Source organism: Falco cherrug, chromosome 4 (assembly GCF_023634085.1).
Source record: "Falco cherrug isolate bFalChe1 chromosome 4, bFalChe1.pri, whole genome shotgun sequence".
Taxonomy (NCBI): Eukaryota; Metazoa; Chordata; class Aves; order Falconiformes; family Falconidae; genus Falco; species Falco cherrug.
This window is the reverse complement of record NC_073700.1, coordinates 111,634,759-111,657,478: the sequence shown is the minus strand read 5'-3', so window position 1 is coordinate 111,657,478 and position 22,720 is coordinate 111,634,759. Positions and strand designations below refer to the sequence as shown.

The 22,720-nt window shown below is 41.2% G+C and overlaps 1 protein-coding gene, 2 long non-coding RNA genes and 1 other non-coding gene across 8 annotated transcripts; 2 read left to right on the top strand and 2 right to left on the bottom strand.

The window, feature by feature from the left end:
* Positions 1-20: 20 nt before the first annotated feature.
* On the bottom strand, positions 21-5,000 carry TOMM7 (translocase of outer mitochondrial membrane 7). Its single transcript, XM_055706615.1, has 3 exons — positions 4,853-5,000; positions 1,399-1,447; positions 21-245 (listed from the first exon to the last, which is right to left on the bottom strand). Exons 1-3 carry the CDS (start codon positions 4,953-4,955, stop codon positions 230-232), a joined length of 168 nt encoding a protein of 55 aa, XP_055562590.1. The 5' UTR covers positions 4,956-5,000; the 3' UTR covers positions 21-229.
* LOC129735804 (uncharacterized) lies at positions 3,459-4,845 on the bottom strand. The gene is made up of 2 exons (XR_008731659.1): positions 4,076-4,845; positions 3,459-4,021 (listed from the first exon to the last, which is right to left on the bottom strand). It is a non-coding gene; the product is annotated as an uncharacterized LOC129735804 (long non-coding RNA).
* LOC106631568 (uncharacterized) lies at positions 4,868-18,000 on the top strand. Of its 5 annotated transcripts, XR_003562898.2 has the most exons (5): positions 5,030-5,258; positions 6,185-6,252; positions 10,433-10,468; positions 14,488-15,997; positions 16,427-18,000. It is a non-coding gene; the product is annotated as an uncharacterized LOC106631568 (long non-coding RNA). The 5 variants fall into 5 exon arrangements; XR_008731657.1 differs by lacking the exon at positions 5,030-5,258 and adding an exon at positions 4,868-5,000 and having other exon boundaries at positions 14,488-18,000; XR_003562897.2 differs by having other exon boundaries at positions 5,024-5,305; positions 14,488-18,000.
* On the top strand, positions 10,723-10,810 carry LOC114017707 (small nucleolar RNA SNORD93). Its single transcript, XR_003562923.1, has one exon. It is a non-coding gene; the product is annotated as a small nucleolar RNA SNORD93 (small nucleolar RNA).
* Positions 18,001-22,720: the final 4,720 nt, after the last annotated feature.

Genomic DNA, 22,720 nt, shown 5'->3' with positions numbered 1-22,720 from the left:
AAGACTTAAAAACAAATGCGTAACCATTCAAATTGTATTTATTTAATTACACTGTAATGCAAATAAGTTAGGTCCATATAAATTCCATTTTGTTGTATGTACAACCTATGTCATTAGCAAGCTGATTGAGCCAGCTGGTGTAAGTGTCCACCTCATCCTCTGGAATGTACGTATCTTCAGACACTTTCTCTGTCCATCGGCTGGCTCTAGAACAGGACCACCACATCCTTCATCCCCAAAGTAGACTGGAAGAGGAGGGGGGAGGAAACCGAAGTCAGATTCGCAGCATGTACTCATTTTTAAATGGATATTTGTAAAATACAAGCCTGGAGGAACAGCCCTGTAAATGTACGGAACAAATGCCAGCCCCCAAAATACGGAAATAATGCCACCTTTAAAGTAAAATTTCAGTCTACAGAACATCAACGTGCTTAGAAAAATGAGCATCTGTAAGCTTCAGATTAAACCAAACACATTTCTGGTATCTGTGTACATACATTCTGGTATGCAATACATACTTTACTGTGTGCAGAGACACGCCCAGTGAACCAGGAAAAAGTCTCAAACTGCTACTGAAGCTAAACATAGAAACAGTGTCAATAAACAAAAAACCTCCAGCAAGTTAGTCTTGAGACAACAGAGGATTTTAATGAAACTGCAACATGATCTTGGCACCCGGTTTTCTATACATTATAACTATGTGAAGCTAGAACATTAATATATGACTTTGCAAACAATACAGTCCATCAATTACTTGTCTTAGCAATACCTAGCTCTGCCCAGTAACCACAATTATTTCAAGAAAAATAGAAGAGTCACACTTCAAAACTTTGTCTCACCCACGGAAGTCATCCAGTAAAACTCAAATACCACAAGAATTCAGGTATTACTAACGTCATGACGTTGCAGCACTAAACAGTTCCAGAAGGAAGAGGCAATGTGAGCAAATGCACTTTGCTTCAAGACAATGATTAACATTGAAGGATACAGCCCTTCACTTCATGCAGCTTTTATGCAGTGTTACTACCATATTTGCAAAGGCAAGAGATTGGGTTTTGTTAAACTCATGCTAGAAAGCTGAAAAGTTATTCCTCAGTGCACAAACTTGCATAAACTGTTGCTCTACAACAGACTAGTGTCCACTCAAAAGGTACAGGATGTCCCATATAGTAAAAGCCATGCAAGATTAAGAGAAAGGCCCTCCCAATAACTTGTATTCTGCTGTCTTCTTGTCTGGATTTCTGAAGAAACAAAAACCATGACCTGCTATGCTTTTACCCTAAACAATCAAAAACAATGGATGAAAGCAATGTGTGCAACTGTTGCTGTCCAGAGGTTACACCCAAAATGGCAACTTCCTGCACTGGGTTTGCATGTACATTCGGAACCAATACATACCTCCAGATAGTTGGCTCAGGCATTCCAGGATCCGCACCTCTCTTAAAACCTGAAGTGAAACATACATATATATAAATATGTGCAAATTCTGACATAGTTAAATCATTATCAAATTATTCCAGCCCATTAAACTGCAATAAAAAAGAAGACCTCCTGAGAACCGTGATTCATGAAGCTGTGTACCAACCTGAATAAAAATTGCACATTCTTATCAGGGTTAGAAAGCAGAGAAAATAAATACAAGTGTACAGGGCAATTTTGTTTTGCTTTTAATTCTTACCTGCATCTTTACCTGACTTAAAATTCAGGGCCAACTAGCTATGTGAGATGGAGAAAGTTATCTACCCCAAAGATCAAGACATACATACCAACACAACACAAAACCACGCCGATTTTTAAATGCTGGTTAGAAAACAACCTAGAAAGGCAGTACCAACAGTGACACCTACAACTGCTATAAGCAAGCATCCTGAGTCCTAACAGGCAATGTTCTGCAACGACATCCAATGCAGAACTTAGAAGAAATATTTCAGTAACAGTTCACTCAATTTAGGCTGACAGAATTCTAAATGTCAAATACAATTAAACCTAACATCTCCCATTTTTACTGGCACTTTTTGAAAAGCTATCTAGTACTAAAGCTTGCAAAGAAACACAGTATTTATCAACCTACTAACACCCAGGAAAACTAAGACAGAGTTAATAACAAAGAGTTCATCCTCAGCTAATGACTCGAGTACCAATTCACTAAAGCAAACTAATGCTAGAGAAGCAACTGAACGTTCAGTGTATAAAATATCTTTGCCCTCTGAACTGTAAAAGTCTTGAAGTGTAATCACGCAATTCATGTACTGTTCAACACACTCTCTCCTACATCTGCTATCTAGAAATGGATGTTACATGAAAAAATACATTATTTCCCTTGTTTACCGCAAATAAATAATTAACGCCAGTTTGCCTGAAACACAGGCCATGAAGGTTAACGAAAAAACTTCCAGTAATTTCATGGGGAACAGGTTAACTCTTTGAAGATAACCTTGTGTGATCTGAGAGTATTCAGCACCCTCACCCACTTTCTTCGCTTGCCATACTGTCTAGCAAAATTGCTTTAAAATTCATGAAGTTGTATTAGGAGTTACACTTTGTGTGTGTGAATGTTTCTGGCTTTTCTTCCCCCCTAGTACCTTCAAATAAGGAAGCCAGGTTCAACAAAACTGTACTGGTCTAATTTACCTACTTAACAGGGGCAGCCACTTCAAAGCAAAAAAACTACAACAAAATACAACGAAAACACCCAAAACCTGACCAATTACCTATAATTGCACATGCACATACCAGGCTCCCTTATACATCCCCTGAGCATCCCATGCTGACCTAGAAAGCCTTTCAGAGAAAGTTAAAAGCTCAAAATTTCCCAAAGTTTCCTTGCCTGTGTTTAGTTTAGCATGTATTTCATATACACAGGGGTCAATACAAAAATTTACCTTGAATCAGTGACACCAAGACTGTGTAGCCCCGGCCCTTCCACTGCATCACACCTTCCCTCCCAGATTCAACTGTAATCCCAGTACAAAAAAAGTTCTTCCATTTCTAGACTTTGAGTAAATGCCACCTCCAAATGTCTATGGCAAGCAAAACTGGCACCTGCACATCTCCTTCCCATCTGCTTACACTTAATGTCCTTTCATTACAGCAGACAAATTTGTAAGAGGGCAATGCAGATGTGGAACAGCACACTTATTTTCTGGAGTTATGAAGCTAAACTACTACAACTTAGTTTCTCACTGCTACGTAACAGAAGTATACAAGGTACCCTGATATCAGTGCAACTTCAAATATAACGACATGGCTTTACATGACTTAACTTACTTCCTCTGATGTCCCTGAGAACAAAAGCATCTTTCCCATATTCATAGATACTGTCATAAAAGTAAAATCAAAACAAAAATTCAGCAAGAGCAAAATCAGGCCACAAAACACTGCTGCAATTCCCACCCAAAAACAAGTGACAAACTAAAAATGGAAGTGCAATTAAACTTAAACCCAATACTGCCAATTAGTGTTTTTCCATAGTGTTTGAAGTGGCCTCTTTTACCTGTAGTTGTTAAAGCCTGTATGCGACTGTTGAAAAGACCAACTTTCTCCTGATTGCTATCTACTATGTGAACAATCAAAGCCCTTCAAATTGGAGGCTGCATTCTCCTCCATTAATTAAAACAACCTATCAGCTTTGACTGTAATTACATTAAGCTCCCAACCCTCCTTCAGGTTTGCATTCAAGGCAGAGGTGCCTGCCCGTTTTAGATGCTCTTCCAGAAAGACCCACTGGAGTTGGGCAGAAAATAAACCAGGTGAACCACGAGGATTAGCCTTGCTGGGGCCCCTTGCCACACAAGAAAGGAACAAGTGTGTCACGGCTACTGCACATGTGCTTAAGTAGCTACATCCAGGATAGTCTTCCTCGGTGGTTTTTAAGGATTCAGGTAGAATACTCCCAAGTGGTGGTTGTGGTGGCGGTGGTGGGAATCCAAACCCGCTTTCTAACAGGGAGTGGAAGTCTTAAGTAGGTCAGGCTCTGTAACACGGACAGCTGATGGCATACAGCCCAAACTCTGCAGGACAGCTATCATGTGGCGGTGATGCCTAGCCAGACCCATGACAGGAGCAAGTGAAATACACCCTGGGCACCAGGCATGATGTCAAAGCATCCCCTGAATGCTCCACAGCAGTTCGGAAACAGGAGCCACGCCATTTCGGGAGAGATTGTGACCTGCACCTAGCTGGAAACTCAACCTCAGGCAGAGGCCGGCAACCCCCGCGGCACCACGAAGGGGCTCCTGGCCGCAGACAGCTTTCTCCTCGCACACGGACGCCCTGCTGCCAGAAACACACAGCCTGGCAGCTAGGCCAGTCGGTCACCGATAATCACAGCATGATTAAATCACGGCTCCGTTCGCCGCCAAGCCGCTCCGGTGGCGCAGTCCCGGGCCGCTCCCGCGGGGCCCGCCCCCTCCTCACCGCGTACGCGGGCTCAGCGCGCCCCAGCGCGGCAACAGCGCCCAGGCAGGGGAGGGCGCAGAAAAAGCTTTTTAAAGGACAAAAAAAAAAAAAAGAGAAAGAAACGAAGCGCCCCACGGCCACCGCGCAGCAGGGCCAAGGGCAAGGCCCGTCCCTGCCCCACGGCTCCCACAGGCCGCCTCACCGGCGGGCCCTCAGCCCCGCTCCGCCCGCGCATGCGCGGCGAGGCCCGCACAGCCCGGGGGCGCCTCTCCCCGACGCGCGCGCGCTCCCTTCCACCCCCCCACCCGCCCCGAGCACGCGCTGCCGGGCCGGGCCGGGATGGGGGGAGGGCGCGCCCGGCCGCCCCGGCCCCGGCCTCGGCCTCGCCACCGGCCGCCGAGCGCCACCGCCACCCCCGCGCCGCAGTACGGCCGGCGCCCCGGCCGCCGCTGACCTAAGTAAAGCACGACGGGGATGAAGCCCCAGCGGATGGCGAACTGGCCGCCCTTGAAGAGCTGCTGCAGCCGCTGCTTGGCCTCCTTGCTGAGCTTCGGCATGCCGGCGGCGGGGGAGAGCGGAGGAGGAGGAGCCCAGCCGCCCGGGTAGCGCTGCGGCAGCGGCGGGGGGCGGGCCTCCATGGCGCCGCCGCCGGGTCGCGGGGAGGAGACAGCCCCTTCCCTGAGACGGGCGAGAAAATGGCGGCCGCGGGGCTCCCTCCGCTCGCCGCCGCCCCCGGGCATGCGCGGCCGCCCGCGGGGTCCGGCTCGCCGGGCGGGGGGGGCGGGGGGTCGCAGGGGGCGCGGCCGCCTTCGTGTTGCCTCTGGGCCCCGCGTTCGTGTTTCTTTCCCGGAGGTGTCGAGGTACGCGCGCTGCGCAGGCCCCTCTGGAGGCTGGGACGTGGCGTCTGGTAAGTGACAGGTGGCGGTGCAGGGAGAAGAGAAGCGTTTCTGGACGGAGCGGGACGTGCCTGTGCGGGGTGTGCGGCCTGTGGAAGCACGCAGGAGGGCCGGGCAAGTTCTGGCGGTGAAAGCCGGGCTGCCCGTATGGGGAGAGGCGTTCTGCTTTCAGACCTAACGTTGAAAAAAGCCAATATAGCGCTGAGAGCCCGTTGTCCTTACAGACTCAGAGCCCCCGTAAGCACCGAGGCCCTTTCTTGTCTATCTAGTGACTGAGTGGCCTCTGCCAGGGCCCCTTGCAGTGCCCAAAGCACCGAGCTCTTGTCTGTTTGGCACCGCTGCCGGCGGGGCGTCGTGCTGTGTGATGGCGCTGCCCTTGACTCCCTGAGTTGTGTCGCATTTGTACCATGTTCATTCTTTCTCAGGCCTCCTGCTACCTTCTGCTGTAGTGCCAGAGCCAGGCCTTCAGGTTCCTAGTATTGCTAATGGGCTGAGTTACTTAACAGACATGATACAGATTGCCCATGTTAACTACATCAAACTCCTGTCATAGTTTAGAGGGAATTTAATTGCATATGGAAACTCTGAAACCAAAGTTTTTAGAAGTCAGTCCTTGTGACACTGCAGAAACCTACTCGGTTTTGTTCATAGTCGTGATTTATTGACCAGACACAGTTAAAGCTCTGCATGTTATGTATTGGTTTGCCTAAGGCAATTACTTGAAGTTCTGTAGCCATTTTGTCAGTGCTTTTAGATCCAAAATAGAATCCAGGGCTGTAATAAATATCTCTTATACAAATACCACATTTCTTCTTCCAGTGTGTGGATGCGTGCTCTGCCATTCCAGGATGATAAGAACATGAGCTTACAGCTTGCTCTTTGCTTTCCAGGTATGGACAGGTAGCCAGCTGCAAGCCATGTGAAGGATTCTAGCAGTCTGCAGCTTGCTTTTGCCACGGTAAGTCTACCAATAATCAAAATGTGGGGGATAAAGAAGTATTTTGGTGTTGTGGCGGCATAAACATGTTGTTGTGTTACCAAATGCACAAATAGCCTTTCCTTATGTAAGCCAGTCCATATGCACTGTACTTTCGTGCGCATTAAACGTGTTGATGAGATACATCGATATTTCTAGTCATGTGACAGACACATTTAATATCTAACAAGTAAAGCAGAGGCTTAGAGTTTGTGAGTGGCTTCTTTATGAACGGAATAGCTTATCCCTAAGCAAATGAGCAGATGAGCATCAGTAGGAAGCCTGGACTGTGAACCTACACCTTTCCCAAAAGAATATGCCTTCGTGTCAAATGGCATATGACATGATCATGTGACATATTTTCTTTATACATTCTTAGCCATTAGGGGCAACAAAGTGTGCTCCAGATAGCGACAGATGATAATGGGAGCACGTGTTGTGTCAATTGACTTTGTGAGGGTTAGTTTTGCTTGATGAAGTTTTTGATCAGTTTGGCTTACTCCACTCTTCCTGCAGCAGGTAAGCTGCTGGGATAGGCAGAAGAATACTTGCTAGTTGTCTTCATTTCGCTTTAAAAATGAAGTGTTGCCAGTATCATCTTGCAGGTAGGGCTTTTTCCAGTTCATTTTTTGGCAACCAAGGTGGTGTTACTTAGAAATAGTACCTTCAGATTAATGGAATACTTCCATTAACGAATCCAGAATTGCTGGAACATACTAATGAAGACTTTTCTGTGGCAGTCATGGGCAACTAGTAATACAGATATTTCATCCATAAAAGACAGAGCTGCCTCTGAAGTGCTGTTTGTCTGTTGCTTTTTTCTGCATGGTATTAGAGGCGAGTTTGTACTTACCAATGTGGTCATATAACTCCTACTTTGTCGTATCTGGCCTGGTACTTGTACATCAGTGGATTGCTGTATTTCTGCTCCTGAAATTGAATATTATGTAACTATCGTTAAATTATTTTAGGGTTAGTCATGCATTTGAGCTGGGAATTCTAACTTGAGGTAACAAGTCTTTCTATCTGTAGGTTTGCATTAGCTTTCAGGTTTTTTGGTATATCACTGTTGTCAAACTTTTCAAACTAGTACACTCATGAGTAGAATTGTGTAGACATTCAAAATGACAAATGTACTATTCTTCCAAAAAAGTGTAGTGCAAGTGGCACATTCATTTGTCAGTAATGGTTTGTCATACTCAAAAGAGAAAAAGGTCAAACCAATGAGCTCTCTTTTCTGACCCTTGCAAAGGAAGAGAAGTGGTTGCTGCAGGAACCTATTTTTCAGCAGTTTGTATTACATTGATTTTCCTTTCTAGATGAGACTAAATCAGATCTGCTTCCACAGTGTAGTTAACGGGGGGGGGGGTGTTACAGCTTGTTCTTTCTAAATGTACAAAAGCAACTGTTTGTTACAGCACACAGCTTGTTCATAATCTCTCACAAAATATTACAGTAAAATGTGACCCACTGTACTGGAATTAAATTTGAAAGGTATTTTTCTTTAAAATGCTGGTAATTTTAGTGTAAGTAGGATTCAGATGGTCAAATTTACTGAACAACGGTTAGACAGCTCTGTCTCCTTCGAGTATAAATTGGTTTAACAGTGTCACATGTGATACAATATATTCTTATTGTGGATGTTCTTGAGAAAGGATATTCACAAGTGTGCCACGTGTACCAGGTGATTCTCTTGTTGCCTTCACATAAAGTCAAGGAATAATTTTCAGAGCACAGAAGCTTTCCTTGATAGTTTTCATTTCTCATGTTTGCTACTTCTGACGTTTGACTAAAAGCTTGTAGGTTATTTCCTTTATTTAACTGTAGAAGCCAGGAAATCAACAGCAAGAAAATAAATATTTCTTTGCCACAGTTCTCTTGCAAACAAAATCATTGCTGTGGCCTAGAAAAGCACAAGTACATGTGTTTTGTATGCAAATAAACCAGTTTATTCTGTATAGCTAATGGTCTGAATTTATGTAGTGTTACAGACTGAAGCTGAGAAAGGGTATTTGTAAACTAAGAGAAGTGACTGGAGAACAGCATTTCTTCCATCATAACATGCATCTGTATCATATCTGCAATAAAAAAAAAAAAAAACAACAACCCACAACCAAAACCCAACACACATACACACCACCACCCTGCAACAAAACAAAACCAAACAAAACCCCAAACAACACAAAAAAACCCCCAGAGCATGCCAATAGCAAAGGTTTGTACTGACTCCAGAAGCGTTCTGTGCCTTTATTTGGCTCTGGTGGCACCTAGGATGTTAGAGGGTCTGAGAGTCCTTTGGTGAGCTATTGACTCAGCCATAGGGTAAAAGAGAACATCAGTCATCTTCCCTGCAAGTTCAGTCTGGTGGGACAGCACTATCCAAATAATTGAAATATTGAAAATTAGCCCCTAAAAACAAAGGTGCCAATGCTTAGGTATGAAACAATAGCTGTTTTGAAGGGAGAAGTAATACCCAAAGAAATGGGCACTCTAAGAGATTGATAGAGGCAGCTTTGCCTCGAGAAGATAGAAGTAGGATGTTGTAGGCAAGCTGTGGGCGCTAGTTCACATTTGTAATTTATTGTAATGCTTCCGTGAAGGACGTTGGATTTATTTTATTCTTTTTCTCTTATGGCTGATAATGAAGACTTGAAATGTTTTCATTAAAGAAGAAAAGAAAGAGCCTTAATTGCTGGAGTGACAAAAGACAGTAATACCATATATGTTGACATTTTTTTTGTTACGAAAAACCTCTTTGAATTTCTCTTGCCTCATAGTTTGTGTGATCAGCAGCAACAATAAAATAAAATCAGAGGTTTTAACTGGGACAAGAACATGAATCCCTCCTGTTTTATTAACTTGATTAGCAGTAATTCTGCAGGTGCTGTGTTTTCATAGCAAATTAATACCACTAACACTCATTGTAAACCAGATTAATGTTTCGAATTTATGAGTAAAGGAGAGAATTGAGATTCTTATAAAGAGGACTGAATCACTTAAGCATGAGTCTCTGGCTCAGGGAAATAATGTCACTCAGTCTGATGACTTTAGTTGTCTGGTTTTGGTGCCAAGGGTAGATTTCACATTAAAGAATTGCAGACCTCTAAGGCTTTATGTCAACACACTACAAAGCCGTGCAACTCAGAAAGCTGAAGAGGGAGGCAAAGTGAAGTGGCACATTAAAAGTTTGTGGAAAATTTCTGTAAACTCTACACAGGAAGTCATTGCAGAGCTCCATTATACTCTTACCACTCTCACTTTTCAGATTTCCCCTTCAAGAAACTGCATTAAATTCATCTGCTTGGGAACAAACTTTGAGTTTATCCCATTTAGGAGGAACTTACATTTCAAAGATACTGTGGTAGGCATTTCATACTTCAGGATTACACTGTAAATCAGTATAAATAATACAAGGACACAAGCAAGATGTATTTAACAGATTTCCATTACAGGCTGAACCTTTACGTTGTCAGTGAAATTGGTAGTATATTATGACTACATGTTCTATTTCACGTTATTATTATGATTAGCCTTTCTGTTTTGATTGTGCCCTGTTAATGATGGTCCTTTTCTTCCATTCCATTTGAGTATTCCCATTCATTTAGTATAATAAATCACAGCTACCCTGCAGTACTACCGGTCTGGCAAGTGTTCCTTGCTCCTTTGTTTCACAGAGAGACAAATAAAAATGGAAATCCCTTTAGTCAAAATAAAAAAATACTAAGGCTGTCCAATTATGTCATGTGGGAAATGTCAGAATTCTTAAAATTTCTCTTGAATGTTGTTAAGACCTAGATTACTTGGATCTGAGTACATGAGGTTTTGTATTTCACATATTTTCAAAATACACTTGAAATACAGAGCAGTGATGCATATAAAAAATTTCTGTCCAGATTACAATCTCTTTTATATGAATTTCTGTGTGATACTTGTTGGCTGTACTCTAGTCACTGTCTGATACAGGATATTTCCAAGAAAAGTGGTGCTGTCAGATGCCTATAAAGAAAATTAGTAAACTGACCAGAGTGGTAGGAACAAAAAGCAAAGTGTAGTAATTCTGTATATTCAATACAAAATTTATTTATTTAAAAATAAACCAAAACTGAGTGGTAATGGGGAGTTAACTGCAAAACAGTAATAATTTCATTATTTTTCATTACAGCTCCCAAGGCCAGTGAAGGAGACACAGCAGTTTGAGGTGAGACAGCATTCAACAGAACCTCATCAAATGCTTTTAGAGACCTTTGAGAAGAACTGCTGTTGTGCTTGAAAATTGAGTGTTACCTGTTGCAAAACTTTGTTGTTGTTGTTTGAAACTTGACTTTCCCATTCTTCCCATCTTCATTTAATAATGAAAATTGTTACATTTAAAGATACTGCTACCTTTTACTATTGGTAGTTCCTCTAAAAACACAACAGTTCTTAAATACATGTTTTTATGATTGCAGTATTTGGCCGAGGATGAAAACAATAATCTGATTCCTTGCATACTTTCAATGATACGCAAAAACCTGATGGATTAAAGGATTTTCTGAGGCCAAAACTAATATTCATATTTATTCAATCTTTGTTTTTAAATTAAGCTTTTTTTGGCATCTGAGCAGTGAAGGTTTCAGTAGCTCTAGGAGGATCTTCCTCTAAAGATACTAAACCTTTTATTTGTCAACAGATCTCAAGTAGATTTTTGTTGCTAAAGAATATGTTACTATAACAACACATAACTACAACGATTCTAAAGGACTTAAGAGATGCTTGTTCTAGGCAAATTTTTACTGTGATTGAAACAAGGTGAGGAAAACAGTGAATATATTCTGATTTCCAAAAGTCTTTGCTCTTAGTATACTTATTTTTGTACTAATTCTGGCCTTAGTACATTTTATTAAGGTGAGGCAACCATGAAGCTAAGAATGTATGTCTTTGCAATCAGTTGACAGCATTGCACATGAAAACGAAATAGTTCTTTTTGAAACAGAACATAAATTGGAGTATTTGAAAAATAACAGTTGTAATTAAAAGTCAAATTCTGCTTCCTGTCTTCAATGAGCATTTGTTGTAATAGTCTTTCTTAGCATCCATCTAAAAAACCAAAACGTGCTGCTGAAATGACTTTTTCTGACAGTGAAATACTTAAAAATAGTAACTGATTGATGCACAGCATTCACTTCACTGATTTACAATAGCGCTTTTGGATGCACTCTTTCAAATTTTACAAGCTAAATGTTTACTACAACAACAACAACAAGAAGATACTAATTAGCCCCTGATCATAAGCAAAGAGAAAACAAGTAGTAAAGCGAAAAGAAGGACCTCTGAGTTGAAATGCACCAGGTGGATGTGGAACAGGTCTGTCTGGGTTTTCTGCTAGAATATGAGTTTGTTCTGGTTTTTATCTTGAGTCACTGCTAAAATAAATAGTTTCAGTTACTGTGTATATCCCTAAGTATCCTTTTCCTTTGGTGCCTCCAAAAGAGGAAGGGTGTTTGTTAAGATAAAAGTATAAATTAAATTTTAATTTAGCATAGTTTTAATTTAAATAAAATTTAAAGCATAGCTTTAATTCTTGCTTCAAAGATAGTCTAGGTTTTAGTGTTGTCATTATAACATTTTTTAACAGCTTGTAATGCAAATTATGGAGTCCAGAGCATAATACAAGAGGTTAAAATACGTATATTTTCAGATCTCGGGTAAGATTACCCAGTCAACAAAGTAAATGTCATGTATATGTATAAACTGAATCTTTCTCAGTATATCTAAATATTGAACAAAACAGTTAGATAAACTGAACATAGGTATTATTTTATCTTGATTGTCGGCTTTGGGGGAATTGACTTCAGAAACTTAAGGACAAACCTTTAGTCATGTTCCTGATTCAGCATGGCTTAACCATCACCAACAAGGCAAGGAGCAGTTCACACCTCCTTTCGCCAAGCTCAGGATGCATCGCATGGGCTTCTGTTAAAGGTGACCCTCCAGGAAGAGCTGCCTTCCAGAACCTGAAGTCAAACTGGTACTGACAAAAGTATCAGCATTTATGCCCGTCTTTATTTTTCGCTTTTCAGTAGCTCGGATTTCACTGAAAATTTCTTTGAGATCTTCAGCACATGGAAGGTTACAATCAGTAATTCAGTATTATAATGAAGAGTAATTAAGGCCTTTCACAGATACCTGGGGGTTGGTGATCAAGGAAAGATCTTCCTTTGCAAGTCTTGTGTAGCGCTATCAGGATTAAATGAAGTGCAACTCATGGTTAATGAAGTTTTTACTATTCTGTGAACATAAACCTTAATCTCTTAAAATGCTGTCCTTTTTGTCTTTCATACATAATTTCTGCCCAGACTCTGTCGATTCTAGCATAATCATATGCCATATTTAGCCCAGACAAATGTTTTTAGATTTTATTAATTTTAAAATATTGTCAAGTAGGCACACAAGTATCTCTTCTCTATGTATTGACAGCTTAATTAACATATCTGTAAGTTCATCTTAGACTCCTTCCACTAACACACCAGAACACCAGTAACCTTTCAGGAAAAGAACCAGTGTTTCAGTGTGGCAGTGTTGCTGCTTTTCAGTTAGGATTATTAAAAATCTCAAACAGTAATCTCCTGGGAGTGCAGAAATCCAGTTTAAGAGCACAATCTGTACCAGCACACACTGGAGTGATTAATGAGATTTCAGTAGATTTTTGTATAGCTTCCTACCTGAAGCAAAAAAAAACCAAACCAAAAAAAAACAATAAGAAACCAACTAAACAAAACAAAACAAAAAAGCCACCACAAAACAGTGAGGACAGATTAGTTGTCTTTCACCGCTTCCTGTAAAATGTTATAGGGACTCCTACAGGTTCTATATTGAACGATAGCCATTGCAGCAAGAATTTTAGCAGAGGACGTTCAAGGAACCCCTGCAAGTTCCTTATGTTCTGCTTCATAAAGTCTGTTAGGCACACAGGTCCAAGTAAAATGGCATTTCTGTAATAGTTTAATTCTTTCTCTTTTTTTTTTTCAAGTGTATATTAAGTAGACATCTGAAGAAACCACATTTTACTCATTTTAAGGTAGCAGTCACAAGAGATTAGGTGCTGTTAAGTGTAACGAAGCATGAAGATGACAAGATAAATTAATCTGAGGCTTTTCAGCTTGATCAAATCCTCCAGTGCATAATGGTATAGATTCTGTATTCCAGACACAAATGTCACCTAGGGGTCGAAATCATGCTAGATGAATCTATGTGAGTAAGTATAACTAAGATAGCTTCCCCCATCCCCCCCAGTTACCTTCCTATTTTAAATATAGAAAGGAAAATGAGTCCTCCTGAGTTAAGAGGCGAGTTAATTGCCTGTGGGATTTGGGATGGGAAGTTCTTTCTAAAATAAACACGGTAATAAAAGCTGTTCTTTCACATCTTAGGGGGAAAGACTGCTTCTAGTGACAGAGGACTAGACTAGACTAGACATGCTGGTCTCTTAGGACATTAGTACTGCACTAGTACGTATAGCACTATGTATTAAAATCGTTAATTGTATCATAGCAAAATATTTTTCTGCAGTTTTTCTATGAAATGTCTTTAAAACCATGTGCAGAATGTAACCTCCCATGTTGTATATTAGTTCCAGCCACTGAAATGCTGGTGAGCTTTTGAAATCCTGAAGAACAAGTATCTGCCAGGAAGCCTATATAGGACTTTAAAAATAAATTTTAAAATTAAACTACTGTTAAAAAATTTTAAAAAGAAATGCTGACTGAAGTTCTCAATCAATAAATTGTATCAGTTTCTGTTAATTTAGTTCCTCCACTTCATTACGGGAAGATGCTATTGATGCAAAATTCATCAGCAGTGTTTCATTAAAGCCAGCGGAGGGCAGGCTTGAATTGGAAACTGGTTTTGCTACTTCAGTTACTTGAACTTAAAATACCAGATGGGCCCTCAAACTGAAAGCTGGTGACGATCTCATCACCTTTACTATTCTAATTACGCTTCTGCTGGATAAAAGCTTTTTTTTGCAATTGCTGTTAGACGAAATGAGTGTTTTGCTATGTTGCTGTAAGAACAGTGAACGTTTAAATAAAGGTGCTAATATGAAAGTGGGTAAGTCGTATTAGCAGTTGTGTGTTACTTATGAGAGAATCCACACTGCTTGATAATTAACAGTGTATATTCTAAAATGTTTTTTAAAAGCTAATGAATATTATTATTTTACATATTTACATTTTACAGATGAAGAAACTGAGGAATAAAGTGATGGCCTTGCAACTTACCCGTCTAAGGTGACCTACAGAAGCAAGAACAAAATCCAGATTTTTGAGATCTAGCTCAGTGTTCAAGCATATCTTTTGCACAAAGAAACTGTGGCATGTCTAACTCTTGCAAACATTATGGAAAAGATTGCTAGCAGCCCACGTTGCTGAGGTTGAGGAGCTTACACTGATGAAATAGGCCAGGTAGCCTGACAGGCAGGTTGTAATCTTGAGAAAAATATTCTCAGGAAGGTGGGTGGTGATCAGATTAGGTGGCTAAAGATCTGCTTTAAGAATAGTATTGTATTAATAAAACAAGTACTCTGCATTTTTATGTATATTTGTCATTCTTAAAGTTGGGTTGTGTTCTTACAAAGGAATGAAGAGCCTTTCTACATAGACCTTTAAAGCCAGTCCAATCTCAGTACTAGGAAATGTATAGTTAGAAAGTCAGTTTGCATACAGGTGAAGGATTAAGATGCTAACTGATTGTTCCTCCCTTCCCTTCATCTTTAATTACAAGGATTTCAAATTATGAGTGCTTCAGTAGGGTTCCTGCTAACTCACCAAGCCCACTCTATATACTGTACCTGTGGTCAGTAATATTCATGGGATTATCTGTTCCATTTTCTTTGTATTCTTAGGAGGTCATTACCCATCGTAACAGATTTTTAAATTATAAAAATACACTGGGTTTTTTTATCTATAAGCCTTAGTGTCAACTGTTCTTTCTGTTTCTAGAGAAGACTGGAGGCATGCTGTTACAAAGCTTGCCATTCCCAAGGCTCATGTAAGATACACCACAGAACATCTGGTGCTGCATATTGAAAGCTCCATTTGTACAATGAATGAGCACATTGCACAGTGTATTTTTTCCTTTTCTTTCTTACTGCTGATTTGTAGTGGACATTTGTTGATGGTGGGAATTAGTCACTGGTTTATATGACTCCAGTGAAAAGGACAGCATTGAAAATCATAAATTAGAATGTGAATGGGTGGGCACTTAATAGTTTGGACTCAAATACTGTATTACTTATGACTGTGTTACTCATTTTTGGTATATTTCCAGACAAATCATGTTAAAATAGGAGTCAGAAATATCTGGCAGTGATTTAATGTAACTTAAACCAATGTGGGAGTTATTCCAAACCTTATTACTGTAAATTGAAGCAATGAATTTCAGGATAACCTTCAGAGAAGTAAGTCCAGAGACAGACATGTGCAGGGAGGGCGTTCAGACAACCTTTGTGATAGCCTGTTACTTTTCAACTTTAGGACTTTCTAAGTACTGTGTGAAGGTTTGTAAGAATAGATTACAAGAGTCTACTTTGAATTCCGTTACGATTCTTGATGATTTCTCCTTGTACTTTATGATTTTACACCTCACAAAGAGCTGACATCTCCAAGTAGTCATCGCTTCCTATAACTCACAGAGGCCTGGAAATGCAAGTACCTCAAAAGAGAAAAGATAATTTTCTCTTCTGCAGAAGGTAAGCTCTCCTCTCCTCAAAATAACACTCATTGAAGGCATTTATTTACAGACTAATTCTATAGACTAATTTATATCCCTTAACTCAAGAAGAAGCAAGAAAGATAGCAGTTCAATTAACTAAAACTGCTGCTTTGAGAAGTATGGTTCCTGGTGTCAAACTTTTTTAATTCATCCCTAACAATACATTGCGACCTGTAAACTAAAAGAAATAAATATTATTTCATACTCTCAGGGCAAATGCTATGATATTGTAAAGGGTACATTTAATATACCATATTCTGAGTCTAAAATTAAACCTTAATTCCAGAGTAGCACCAATTCCATCCAGAATTTTTTAGATTTGCTGTATTTCAGCGTGAGGAGGCTTTAGCTGTCTTGTTTAATTCCCTCTCTCGGTTTCTTGCAACATCCTTCATTCTCGGAGCAGAAGTACAACACACTGGAAGAACTAGCACAATCTCCAGCAAGAGCACAAAGCTGTGGGTTCATGGGAAGGATAACATCCGTCTGCCCCCCTAGATAAGCCAAAACCCATGTTCCCAGCTTATAGGTGGCTTTTTTTACCTTTTGCTCCATGGTAAAAATCAAAACTTTCTGTGGTAAAATTGCCTTTATATTAAAACCACAGATAAATCCACTCTACACTCTTAAATTTTTTTGACAGACAACTTGTAAGCTATAAACATTAAAATGATGTATAAATAGGGAAAGTGTTGATAGAGCATTTATGTAAAATAAGGTGTATATGAAAATTAATGTTAAAAATGTCCTGAATATGGGGGAGAATGAGAGTTCCACCATGCCAGTTACAGCTGTTCGATACATGGAGTTAAAGGAGAGTTTTACATTGTTATTGTTACTGGTGTAACTGATTACATCTTCCAGTTAAAACCATTATCAAAGGGAAATAAGCCTGAGCTTTTGGGAGCATGGCAAGTTTTTCCTGCTGTAAGCTTCACAGGTTTACAGCTCTACCTCCACAATGGTCTTTTCTTACACTAATCCTAGATGGTGTGTATTCGTTTTTGTTTGTAACCAGCTTTCCCTTTTATTTGTAATACATATGTGAAATGATAAAAAAATTAATGATTTAAAAGCAGTTAAGATATTCCTACCTCAGAAGCACGTCATTGTTATGTGCAGTTGTGCTTGTTCTGCTGAGCAGGCCCATCTCAGTTGCAGAGGGAGTTGCAGATAATGCAAAATAACTCTCTTGGAGCAGCAGCTGTTGCTATAGGTAGACTGACCAAAAGCCTGTTGTTGTATTTCTTTACATGGAAACAAATGCATAGATATATACTGTCTGAATAAAGAACATGGCATTGTTGTGTGCCTGTGACAAAAAATAAAATAGTATTTTTTTGGCAAAGTATACTGAGTTTGGATTTAAAAAAAAATGAAAGAAATTCACATATGCCGTGCATAAAGCTTGTACAACTGTGTTTGATCAAAATCGGTTATTCTGGTAGTGGTACTTTCAGAGATGGGAATTTTAATGACAGTGAAAAGATACTTCTACTTCTATGGAATTAAAGCTTGCTGCTGTCAAGTTGCCAGCATCCTTACATGTGTGCTGAAGCCACCTTCCCCCTTCATAAATCAAGTATGTTTATACCTACTGTCACAAGTTGCAGAGAGACACCAGTGATTGCTTCCGTGTTTAGAATTTTGTGGAGTCTACTACCTATGAGCAGACTCTGCTTAAGTGATCTGAAACTACTAATAGCTAATTTTGGTTTTGACATACTTCAGCCTCCAACAGTGTGCTGCATCTTCTGTTACACCTTCTGGGAATCTATGTGTGACAATTTCTTTTTCTCCCCACTTGGCTCCAAGCCAGAAATACATCAGTTTGCACAAATGGTTCTTAACCTTGTTCACGCTGGAGGCTTTTTTTTTTTTCCATTTTTTTTTTCTTCCTGCTTCTTTGGTTGTTGCATGTTTTTATAGTAAATTTAGTACTTGCAGAGTTTCCTGTATAATAAACCAGTGGTTACAATGCATTTTCTCCATGGTCATTTTATGGGTGTCTTACTGTAACGTAGGAGTCCTAAACATTAAGGCATTTAATCGGCTTTCTGATGAGGTCGTATTCTTGCCACTCGCTAGGGTAGGCGGCCCAGCTGGCAGAGGCAGGCTTCAGCATTTGCAGAGTAACCAGCACTTTTGAAGGCTGATAAAACATGAAGGCACCAACCTTTCTCAACAGCTACCTGGCAAGTTGCAGTGTCTCTGCTATCAAGAAACTGGTGTATAACTCATGGGGAAGGTTGTGCTTGCCGCAGGAATTATATTGGTAGCCAAACTAGCTTGCCTTAAGTTAATTCTGGAAACCCTGCAGCATATATGTGTGCATTATGTGTATATAAATGTACATATACAGTACAGAACTGTAGGTTTATCGGAATAAATTTAAAATGAGCCGGCTTTGATATCAGTAGTGTATATGTATATACACATATAGCAAACCTCAGCTGCAGCTTGGGAGTACTCAGCGTTTCAGCTACCTAGAACCACGTAAGCAAATATTTGACATTAGAAAATCAGGAACATTTTGATTGAAGTTATTAGGTTGATACATGGGAGTTCTGTGTTAGAGGCAGGAAAAAATCTGATTGCAGAAAGAACAAGGTTACTAAGATCAGATTTTAAGATTCTACTTCCAAGCAATAGTGAGTAGCTAAAATAAGGCTAAAAGCCAGGAGCATGCAGGCTCCTACTGGTCAGTTTTCAGTTGATCAACGTTGGTTTTTAATAACTAGCTGCAAAAGACTAATTAGGGACCTTACTGCATATCCTTCGTTTCCCTGTCTGATGCTGTCCCATGCAACCTCAGCGCCTCTTGACCCCGGACCCAGCACCGATCAGGGCCAGCAAACATCAGCTTCAAGATTCAGGGTAACGTTAGGATTCTGCCACCTGTCAGCGATAACATATAACTTCCACTGCTGGGCATAAGCCAGAAGATACTAAACTGTGAGTGGTTTGGTTTTCTCCCACTAACAACAGGGAGAAATTTAGAGCGGTAACTTCACAGCACCAAAACCGTTCAGCACCCGTCATGGGAAATACTGTCAGTTCCATTTACTATTTTGGCAGGCATAATTTTATTTTTCAAGCTCTTTATATCAGCCACGTCAGTGTTTTAATTATTTCATACCTACTTCTGCATTTTAATAAGTCTGTGCTTCAGCAGCCACGGAAGATGGAGCCCCCCCCAGATTTTAGAGGTTTTTTTCACTGGGTGCGATACCTTAACATTTACAAGCTTCATTTACATTTCAACAGACCATTCATCTGCCTGCTGTCAGAGACTGTGCGTGGCATTAGATGTATATTTTAGAGAGATAATAAATTCTAATAAAAGGGGATCAGGAATACCTACAGCAGCTGTAGACATTTGTAACAGAAAAAGTCATACTTTGTATGAACGAGGCACGAATGGCAATGTGTGCAAGCACCAGCAGGAACAGCAGAACAGAGGGCTAAGAGAATTGCCCGTTTTGTTGACACAAAAAAAACATTCCCAGCAGAATAATTAAGGGATTGCTCTTTATGTCAAGGCCACAGACCTACGCTTTGAAAACAGCCGCAACACAGACAAGCCGCCAGCATAAGACCCAGCGCCCTGGCCCCAGGGGGACGGCAACAGGGCTGCAGCATCAGTTAGGCCGCTCCTGTGAGCCCCGCGGGAAGCACGCCGAAAACAGAAAACAGGCAATGGGCAGCCACCCGGCCTGTCATTGACGAAGAACAAAGTAAGCAGGATTCCGAGGTAAAAGACAACCACAAACCAGCTGATGGGTCCTAAGGGACAGGAAAGATCCATCCAGAAGTCACTCTGTTGTCTCCAGACGAGGAGAACCTTGGGCTTGGCAGTCGGCGTCCCGGCTCCTTTGTGTCAAGCATGAGCGGTCCTGGCCGGGCCATTCGGTCTCATGTGTCTCGGTGCTCGTGAATATCTGAAATATATGAAGTGTGAATGAATTAAATATATAGGAGAATGAGTGCGAGTGGATAAAACCAACTTGCTGAAAGATTTGGTAAATCAATACTCCCTTCCTCTTCCCTAAGATCTCACACTGGCCTTTCTCACGCCAGTCTCCCCGTTACAGTCATTTCCCGTTGTTACACAAACGAAGTCATTCATGTTGAGGACCATGTCATAACTCCCCCACAGAGAGAGGGGCAGAAGTATGCGTGACTTGACCTAGCTCTTGTATTCTTTCCTAGATGTGGCATAGTAACAACCTGTAGTATATAGATGGTAGTTTCCTCCCATTGCTTAATTAAATGCCTGGTTTGCTCAACGAAGAGGGACTTTGTACAGCATTTCATGCTATGGAATTTAAGCTTCTCTGAGGATACTCGTGCACTGCTGGAGTATAATAATCATAAATCATAGTTGAGTAGTTATTGACCATGGTTACTTTATGGAAAGCCACATGAAAACAAAGGGTTAGAGAGAAAGTGATGAAGGAAAGGTAAAAAAAGTCTGCTTTAAGTCCTTCGAGAATGAAAATGAGGAAATAACATGTTGGCCTGAGACAAGGATGATAGGGACTTGGCCAAAGTCACAGTATGACTCAGAAGTTGGTAGGATGCTTGAATAATGCCTTCCAGCACCTCACGGATCCTGATCCATGGTGCCGGAGAGGGAGGCTGCGAGGGGGGCTCGGTTACAATGAGGCTGGGCTGTAGGCACGCAGAAATGGAGATTTGGATGTGTTGCTTCTTTCATAAACTTCAACAGACCACAGATCAAGTCCTCTAAACAACAAGATTAAGGCAACAGGCTACGCTGCCTTTTGCACTCTCCAGTAAAAATCTGGTGGAGAAATAAGTATCTTTGTCCTTCTGTCTCACCATAGTAGCATTAAAAGAAGCTACAACGTGTACATCCATTTAGCTGGTCACCCAGACGTCAGTGAGGGTCTTTGTGCTGCAAAAAAAAAGCCTTTCTCAGAGAACTAAACACATCAGATGTTACCTGTGAGCCAGCAGTATTTAATCTTAAGACACTGACCACAAAAACAGCTTAGGCATTTGTTCTGACTCAATTATGTATTTATTCGTTCAAATTTAGTTCGGGCTTTTGCAGAAAGCCTACTGGTAGCTCACCAGCCAGTTGGCTTCTGCTGTCCCCAGAGATAACCGTGAGCCAGTCTTTCTAAACGTTTATTGGCAATATTACACTTGTTAGTTTAGCAAACTGGTAACGTGTTCACTGCTGTGCTGCAGACTCCCTCACAGCTAGTGAAGGAGAAGAGAGCAGGTGCTGTAAGGAACCGATGCTGCTTAGAGATCAGTGCCTGACACTATTAACCAAAGGCCTGATAAACATGAAACCTTTCAGAAACCAGGTTTGTTTCCAGACACTCAAATGTTTCACTATTGACATCACAAACTGGATTTTTTTACCCAAGTAAAATATCTTAAATCCAGAGCAATCTCAAAATTGCCTTTTCTGGAGCACCTCTAGATGTACAGAGCTCAAGAGCAGATTTTTGCTCCATATTTGTTCTCTTAAAATTGGTGTTAGAAGGCTTGCAAAGCTTCTGTCTTGGTACATGCTTGGCACATACTTCATCTCAAATCAAAAGATAAGCACTGGGGAGGGGGAAGCCTGGTTTGCTAAGAACCATGTCTGCCAGATTATAACCAGTATGTATTTTGGGGGGGAAAAGCAATGTGCAAAAGTAGGTTTAAACCTCATTTGCCCCCTCACAGAGCTGGACCATTTGTCACCAGGGTAGGTGACCTAAGGGATCCTCTCAGTCACGCTGGTTACCAAGAGCTGCTAGGGCAGGAGATGACCTGACCACAAGGGACTGCAAGAGGTAGAGCCTAACTCGGGGTGACTACAAAAGCGGCTCCACCGGTGGTCCTCAGGACCTCCCGTGCTGCATCTGATCCCTCACCGCCAACCACAACAACTTTTGAGTTGCCAGGCAAGACGGGTCATAGCAGCCCAGCACAAAGGTTAATCCACTTTCCGCATCATCTCCAGGAGTGAAGAGGCATTGCTAAATTACAGAGCCCCAAAATCACACTGCTGAAGTTTAAGCAAGCTGCTGAAGCAGCCAGGCACTAGGTACCGACAGTAACTCAGCCCCGCCGCGTGTGCTCAGCCTTCTGTGCACGACTGCAGCATCCATAGCAGGCAGCAAGGCAATAACCAAGAGCTGAAAGGAAGAGATGTGTGAGCCACTGCCAAAGTGCAAACAAGCTGTCATCCAGCTGCATAACAGCTGTGCTTTGAAGCCATCACAGGATTGTTTTCATTGGACAAACCTTATTACCGTTCTGAAAAGCCCCACGAACCTGCCTGCATAGAACTGCCTGCAAAGAGGCTGGCCCAGGTATCACTTGCAAATGAAGTCTGGACTATCAGATCTCCAAGAATATGAGCCACATGCTCAGGAAAAGTTTTGTGGTGTTACTCTAGCTACAGAAGGACGAGTTCTCTATCATCTGCTGATAGGTACATGCTAAATACAGTTTGGGTTAACTAGTTGCAGAGATAAATCTAAGGGAAGCGAACCAAAAGATGGGGGCATCTAACACTTGTCTTGTGAAGTTTATGGGAAGCAGCGATACAAAAAAAGTCATGGGCAGATCTTTGCCCATGAGGGCCAGAATTCAGCGACATGCACAGACATCTTTGGGGACTGGCAGGAGTGGCCAGGAGATGGAACAGGGCACAATTTCCTGTTCTATG

Bases quoted from the DNA above. Each gene is read 5' to 3' on its own strand.
- TOMM7 (XM_055706615.1), bottom strand. From the start codon at position 4,955: ATGCCGAAGCTCAGCAAGGAGGCCAAGCAGCGGCTGCAGCAGCTCTTC. The intron at 1,448-4,852 runs GTCAGCGGCGGC...GTTTCACTTCAG, and splicing joins CCCCGTCGTGCTTTACTTAG to GTTTTAAGAGAGGTGCGGAT.